The sequence below is a fragment of the Gopherus flavomarginatus genome, chromosome 25, assembly GCF_025201925.1.
Source record: "Gopherus flavomarginatus isolate rGopFla2 chromosome 25, rGopFla2.mat.asm, whole genome shotgun sequence".
Lineage (NCBI taxonomy): Eukaryota > Metazoa > Chordata > Testudines > Testudinidae > Gopherus > Gopherus flavomarginatus.
In genome coordinates, this window is record NC_066641.1 from 9,800,154 (window position 1) to 9,808,550 (window position 8,397).

Genomic DNA, 8,397 nt, shown 5'->3' on the forward strand with positions numbered 1-8,397 from the left:
TCTTAAAAAAAATCCTCCCAGACTTTCCTTCTGCACATAGTTAATACAAGAGGGTTTTTCAGCTTTTGCAATTATATGGCAGACCCAGTGTTTTGTAGCATTGCTGATTGCTCCCACCCTTTCCCCAACATTTTATCCTTTCCTTCTTGGCCTTCCCCTCCCTGTCTCTTCATTCTTTCCCTCCCAGGAGACCATTGTCTTTTACAATTGTTATGTAAACCCTCTCGCTCGCTCGCTGTTTTAAATACAAAACATATTTTTAACAAATCAAAAATAATTGAATGAACATTTTCAGCCAGAGAGAGGGGGAAAGAGAGCCACACACTCTTAGCTATGAAACAGTCAGAAAACATGGGGGGTTGGGAGAGCCGTTATGAACTGCTCCAACAGGCGAAGGCCTATATTCACTTCTCAAATTATTCTAACTTTATTCTAAATAAGGCAGAAGTCATTCTAAAGACTTCAAACGTTTCAGAAACAATGAAATTCTGGATTCTTAACATGTTCGGACAATTGTTCTGTCTCCTCATGGGGAAAATATTCCTGCATAGGTATAGTTTTTGTCTTAATTTTTTAAAGTGTAGTTTCTAGTGCAAAAGCAGATCTGCCTGAAAGAGCGTAGACATTGAGTTACAGTAATTCCATTTAATCTTAGATTTTTTCTCACTGGGAATATTCGTATATTTCCAGCTCCTTCTTGGTAAAATGCAGTTTGAAAAGCAACCCCCCCACCCTCCCCGTTTGATTTTGTTTAGCCTATCGCTTGTGCAGAGGTTTATTTTTCCCACAACGGGAATAAAAGCATTTTCACAATAAGACTATTCGAGATTTTTTTCCCTTCCCTTCTCCCCTCACTTCTCCAGTGGGCTCTCAGCAGCCAATGAGTAACTCGGATGGGAGAGTCACGTAGTTTGCGTCAGAGCAGCTTGGCTGGAGGAAATGCAGCCTCCTCTGCAATTCCCAGCCTTTTAAAAAGATTAGGAGCCCTCCCTCCCAGAGCCCAAATGCTTCTGAGTGTGATCTGACCAATGCACCGGCCTGCAAGCCTCGCTGCATGGACCCGGGGACTTTCGCACGCGCCGAGGAGCTGGATGAAAGCACCAAGACCATGGAGGGGCTCATGGGGGCGGGCAGTTTTGCTGCAAGCCAGTGCAGGAATCTGGTGGCTCACTCTGCCTTAGGAGGGCCCCCTCCTCCTGCCTTGATGCAGGGCTCTACCTACTCCAACCTGGATGCTCCCAATGCAGGCCCCGGGGATCCCTCCAAGCAATGCATTCCGTGCCCTGCTATCCCCCAGAGTTCCTCCACCACCCCGCCTTTACCTTATGGATATTTCGGCGGCTCTTATTATTCTTGTCGGGTTGCCAGGAGCTCGCTCAAACCTTGCCCCCAGTCCAGCTACTCTGCAGAGAAATATATGGACACCCCAGCGGCGGCTGATGACTACCAGACCCGACCGACAGAGCTGGCTTTCTACCCTGGCTACGCAGGCCCTTACCAGCCCAGGGCTAGCTACCTGGACGTTTCTGTAGTTCAGACCATAGGTGGGCCGGGAGAGCCCAGGCACGAGACACTTTTACCCGTGGACAGTTACCACCAGCCGTGGGCTTTAACCAGCGGTTGGAACAGCCAGATGTGTTGCCCCAAAGATCAAAGCCAGGCTGGGCACTTCTGGAAATCTGCCTTTGCAGGTAATGTCCCCAACCCCTTGCCCTGCTTTCTCCGCTTAAGGCGCCTCTCTCGGAAGCTTTAGGTAGACGGATGTGCCAGGCAGGTGACTTTGCTGAAATGGTTGCTCTAGTGTGGAACGAGGAAGGGATCTATAAAGAAGTTTTCAGATGTGGATATTCCAGGTCAGGGATGTACAATGGCAACATGTCACACTCCAGACAAGTAGAAGGCTACCGATATAATCCTGATGTAATAATGCACAGAACCCTGCACGCCTAACGCGGCCTAAGAAGCAACTAAATAGACTCCAGGATTGTTTCTGGTTTAAGAAGGTTCTCTGCAACATGGCAGTGTAAGCAAGTAAACGCATCGGTATTAGTTTGATGCAAGAATGCACTCCGCAAAATGCCACAATCTAAGCGTGTGTGCGTATGTGTGTGTTATTCCCCTTCAGACATGTACCTTGCAATATGAGGCATTCTAAGTATGTGTACACACACACACACAAAAGTCAAATAAGTTGCCAGGCTTTCTGCTGGAACCGAATCACATTAATATCTATTTACTCGCTTAGAATTGAGGCCTATTCCAAAGCATATGTTTGAAGAGGGGTATGTGTGTATGTGTGTGTATATTTTCCCCTTCAGACATGTACCTTGCAATACCTTGCAATACACACACACACACTTAGAATGCCCCGTATTGCAAGGTACATTCTAAGTATGTACACACGCGCACACACACACACACACACATACACACGCTTAGAGTGCCCATATTGCAAGGTACATGTCTGAAGGGGGAAAATATACACACACACCCCTATTCAAACATGTGCTTTGGAATAGGCCACAATTCTAAGCGAGTAAATAGGTATTAATGTGATTCACTTCCAGCAGCGAGTTGACTTTTTTTTTTGACTAAAAAACGAGGGAAGGATAATTGAATCGTGATGAACTCATTCTAGAAAAGTCAAGGGGCGCTTCGTTGTCCCATTTAGAGGAGGGAGCCCACTGGAATGGGATAGAAGAGAAAAGGAGCCATATTTGAAAGTAAAAGCAGGTAGCGCAGCGACGGGAGCGAGATTTCTCTGGGCACCCAGCTCAGTAGGATCAAGCAAGTCCTGACCACTTTATCCAGGAGAAAGAAAGGAAGGGGGTGGGGGGGATGTTGGCGTTGGTCAGTTACACTCCCTAGCTGCAGCGTTCTTGTCTCTTTCCCCGGCCCCTGTGCGTCCAGCTAGGCTTTCTCCCCGGCTCTAAGCTCTGTTTTTTCTCCGCGCTCAGATGTGGGCCAGTCCCCGCCGGACGCCTGTTCCTTCCGCCGGGGTCGCAAGAAGAGGATTCCCTACAGCAAGGGGCAGCTGAAGGAGCTGGAGAAGGAATACGCCAGCAGCAAATTCATCACCAAGGACAAGAGGAGGAAGATCGCCGCCGCCACCAACCTGACGGAGAGACAGATCACCATCTGGTTTCAGAACAGGCGGGTGAAAGAGAAGAAAGTGGTGGCCAAAGTCAAAACGAGCAGTAGCCCGTGAAGCAACAAGGACAACAACAATGTCATGACAACACAACGACCCCTGCTCCGCTGTTGGATCTGTGTGGGCCTGAGATGTAAAGAAAAAACAATGGGGGGGGGGGAGAATCATCACCTGGAAATTTGACTTATCTGCACACACCTGCCCCACGCCCGCCAGCAGTGAATCCAGGCGAAGGACGCTCTTTTCGGTGCTTTATCTCTATGGCCTTGTTGTCGATCCTTTCATAAGCTAAACCCGCCTGTAAATGCCGATGATTTAGGAAGAAGACGCGACGTGACCCCGTCTTTCTGTAACGCAGTGTGTGCTGTTTGCCCGTTTGCCTTCTAGTGCCACATGAATGTCCTCGTCTCTCTGTCGCTGTCTCTTTATAGGAGCTCCGCTCCCGAGAGCGCTTTAGAAAACCTCCTCAATGAACCGAATTAATAAATTCCAAATGCGTAAGAAGGCTCTGAGTGGCGTTGCGTTCCGCGTGTGCACCAAACTCGCCCGGTAGATTGCAAACTCCTCCGCTGTGGAGATGAGGCATTTTTAAAGGGAATCGTTTTAACAATTTCTTAAAGACTTAGGTGTCAGGAGAAAATTAGCCTTATAAACTACAGTGTGATATATACATTGTTATATATAAATACACACGTGACTGAATATATATACAGACGTAAATATGAACATACATATTTATACACGTTTGCATTCATATATATGCTTATATATAAATACACTCACTACTGAATATATATATACTCAAGTATGTATATATACAACTATATATACTATATATATAGTTACAACTATATATATACTACAACTATATATACAGCTATATATATACATACACACATTTATGCACACGTATGTCATATAGATGCTTATATACAAAGACACATGGCTGAATATATATTTATAGTCGTGTGCATTTATATATAGTCATGTATATAATCTATGTATGTGCATAAGTGTGTGTGTGTACAAGGCATATATATATATACACACGTGCATACATTATGTTTGTCATATATATTTACACGCATACATATGTACACACATTTATACATAAATTTATGTAATATAATAATATATGTGTGCATAAATGCTTGTATATATGTGTATGTGCATACATGAGTGCGTATAAATATATGAGTGCGTTTATTTAGATAGTATCAAAGGGGTAGCCGTGTTAGTCTGGATCTGTAAAAGCAGCAAAGAGTCCTGTGGCACCTTATAGACTAACAGACGTTTTGGAGCATGAGCTTTTGTGGGTGAATGCATCCGACGAAGTGGGTATTCACCCACGAAAGCTCATGCTCCAAAACGTCTGTTAGTCTATAAGGTGCCACAGGATTATTTGCTGCTTTTATTTAGATACACATATACACAACTCTATGTATATATGTATACGGATATACACACAGCTACAGATGTGTACTATATGTATATATTTATACATATCCCTTTCCCTTCTCCGTCTCTTCATAATATCCCGTCATATTTGTACATTTGATACCATATGCTGAAAGGATCTCCGGTATAATACCTGTGTTAGATAATGTGAGACCTTGTAAAAAAAAAAAAAAGGCCTGTAACAACGTAATGAAATATTATTGCTAGACTTGTAAGCTTATTTTATCTGTTAGGTCTAGGGGTACGATTTCAGAGAAGCAACTGGTATATTAATTCCTTTTTTTTCTTTAAAGTACATCATACAGAATCTTTTCAGTATTTAGAGGAAGACGCTTCCAGCAGTGATTCTCCACCATGGATGTATTTTAACTTGGATCTAGCGACTGGCACTTTCGTTTTATGTAGAGGCGAGTCAAACACAAAATGTCCTGTCTTCCCTCACTCCTTTTCTGGGGGGAAAGCCCTACCCACTCAACTCACCGCGTGTATCCTAAATAATGACAGACCATTGTTTAACAGTTTCCCTTTGTTCTTCCTTTTGTTGGTGTATTTCTCATATTTACAAGATGCCATAATCTTCAATCTGTGAACCCTGACTGGAGGAAAATACCATAAGTGCAACCCCATAAATATAAAGCGTAGGGTTAATAGATTGGGCAGAAATATCTGTGTGAGTGTGTGTTGCAATTAGTAATAATTAATCTATTTCCCTAGTGCTTGTACTTTCCCCCTGCTCTTACACATGTCCGTATAACTGCGTAGTAAACTTGTGTGCCCCGACTCCCCCCGGAATGAGTGAATGTTGAGGGTGGAAAAGAAACCCACGCAAAAAAGCCAGACGAGATTGAGACATTTGATTTTCCACGAGTGGCTGGTGGGAGGAAGCCCAGGCGCGATAGGTGGATGGGTGGGGGCGGGCTGGGTGTGATCAAACTCTCTTGCTCATACAGTACTGACGGCAATAACCTGGAGATGGTTGTGATACGGATGATCGAGGGGATAAGTTTATGGCTGGAAGGGGGGAGGAGCAAATGGCTGTCTCTCTCAACTCTCCAGAGGTGGGGCTCCCAGCGGCGAGTGGGCGGGGCCTTCTCTGAGCCACAATAACTCAGCCCTTAACTTTGGCCTCTGAGACCGAGTTCCCTACACCATTAGGCAGCAGTGACCTTGACTCTGAGCATCGCCCCCTCCCCCCACAAATAATTAGGAAAGAGCCTCCTAGGATCAGAAGAAGTTTAGAGATTGGTGTTAAAGAGGCGCCTGCTTATTAGAAGCCCAATAGCTCCATCTTCTGTTTGCTAGAGTAGAAGGTGGCAGGAGGTCTTGCCCTGCAACATTCAGAGCGCAGTGCCCATCTCACGGTGTCTGTATGTTTTTTTTGTCTATTTCGAGGTTTGAGTTTTTGTTATCGGGCGTGCTGGGGACGAAAAATAAGAAAGCTCAACACTATGGAAATTCCTGGTGCAGGAATCTGTATTCGCACGCTCACACAAACAATTAAACACAGTCATACAAATATATATATACACACACAAAGAGAGAGAGAGACCCACACATACTTCCACACACAATCACATACACAGAAACATGCAAACATATAAACAAGCCACAGCCATACACGTAAAAAGAAGTGCACACAAACACGTACATACAAAGATACACAGGCATATACCATACAAATACCTACACACAAATACAGAACATTTCTCTCTCTCTCTCCCCTGGTATATCAGGACACAGATAGAAGTACGTGTTTAAACATCAGCCCATTTCCAGAGCGATGAATGAGCAGGCGAAGCAGATCTCTGACTTGGCAGGGATGCGGGGATGGACTGGAATCCGGAGTGCTTTGCTGCTAGCCTCGGTCCAGATTCTGCTCTGAGTTACTCCGATGTACATCCGGAATAACTCCGGGTTTACACCAGTGAGATCAGAATCTGATTCACAGGAGAATGCGGTGCAGCCATCAGGCTATGGGCTTCGTGGTGGTTTATTTTGTCTCTGAAGCGACTGAACTTAACCCCAATTTACCAGCACTTTCCTTTGTTGCTTACAAAACATCACGAGTAAGCAGGACAGGAAGAGCGGTTTCTAGGCAGGGCAGAAGACTTGCTTCCTGGCTTGCAAGACAGAAAGAAGGAAAAAAGTAAAGCATCAGGCAGAAAATGCCTTTGATGGAAGCTAGAGTCCAGGCATGGGTCTGAGCCACCTATGTGCAATCCGCTCTCTTCCAGTGAATGAGTTGGGTGCGGTTGACATTCTAAAGCCAAACAATGGGTGGGAATTATATTTCCAATACCTTGAAACAACGGGTTTCAGAGACTCAACAAACCAAAATACTGGGCCCTGTGGGTTCAATTTAGAAACTCCTATTTTGTCTGGTTTTCTGGAGTCTGGAATCGCTCTTGACTAATCAATTAATTAGAAGAAATCAAGACTTTTACGTGTGTTTGGGAAGGGATGCATCTCCTAAAGGTTCCTTCTATGTATCCTACAGGATTAAAGCCACTTATCATATATTTCCTCCTCCCCCTCACACCGGAATCTAAAATAAACAAACCAAAACACCCGTGAGCAATAATGTAATGAATCAAATTACCATTATCCCCTTCTTCATTAATATTTGATTTAGGATCCTAAGAGCAGCACTTTAATCATTTCTGTGCTTCGGGGGCATGGAAAGCGCTAGAAATCTTCCGAAATTTGCATTCAGGTATATTCGCTTTTATATCTAGTCTGATATCTATGTCATGGAAACCCAGTTGGCGGGACAAGCATAGTGATTTAATGAACTGGTTGCTTTAATTTATTCGATGCAAATAGATTCGGCGGAGGCGCACAGAACAATATGGTGGAGGTCATGCAAGGGTTTGGTTTCTAACAATGGGCTACTTGCCTACCTGTTTGTGTCAGAGGGGTCCTTGGAGCAATGCTTAACGGAAGAGCTTGTGTGGTTTATAACCCACGCACGCACATATACTGTCCGTATAAGAGGCATCTTTGAGCAAGGACTTCTGTATCCTGGTTTTGATATTTACACACACACACACACACACACACACACACACACACACACACACACACACACACACACACACACACACACACACACACACACACACACACCGGACTCTATACAACTGAGTTGATCCAAGCCTGAAATATATCACTCTGACTTTACTCTTCCTTGATTATCGTCAGTTACATCCGCTTCGAACTGAGACCAAAAAAACATGCAGTGGGAGGAAAAATTCAAAAAAGATCTTTTAAAAAATAGAAGGGTGAGAGTTATGAAGATCTTCACAGGGCGAGCGCAGAAAAAAAAGCTTGGAAGTCTTGTAAAAAAAATGGGGGGAGAAGGAAGGAAAAAAGAATTTTCCAGGTAGAATGAATGCCCTTTCTTCTCCCCCGCACCGACAAGGAACAATTTTCTGGATTTCTCTCTTATGGATGCTGAAAGTAATTTTCCCATTTAACTTGAAACCTAGACAAACCAGAGTGATTGATGTGTGTTAGGTCTACCCAGTCCACTCATATACACATGTACATGCAAGGTAAGAAACGCTTTAAGATAAATAGATGGGGAGGTTTTTTGACTTGGGACTGCGGGACGGAGTGAGCAAGATCCTCTGAGCTGGGGGAAACAAAACAAAACAACTACCCCGCAAAAACCCGAGCAAAATTGTTATAAAGGGATATGAAAGGAAGAAAAAGAGACAAACACGATAAGAAGTTGTCAGCTCTAGAGGGGAAAATGGAAGGGGACCCAGGAGAAAAGACAACAGAAC

At 44.2% G+C, this 8,397-nt stretch overlaps 1 protein-coding gene across 1 annotated transcript; it reads left to right on the forward strand.

Moving 5' to 3' along the window:
* The first annotated feature begins 1,054 nt into the window (after window positions 1-1,054).
* Window positions 1,055-3,208, forward strand: HOXB13 (homeobox B13). Its single transcript, XM_050934845.1, has 2 exons — window positions 1,055-1,691; window positions 2,958-3,208. The coding sequence occupies exons 1-2, from the start codon at window positions 1,055-1,057 to the stop codon at window positions 3,206-3,208; spliced, it is 888 nt and encodes a 295-aa protein (XP_050790802.1).
* Window positions 3,209-8,397: the final 5,189 nt, after the last annotated feature.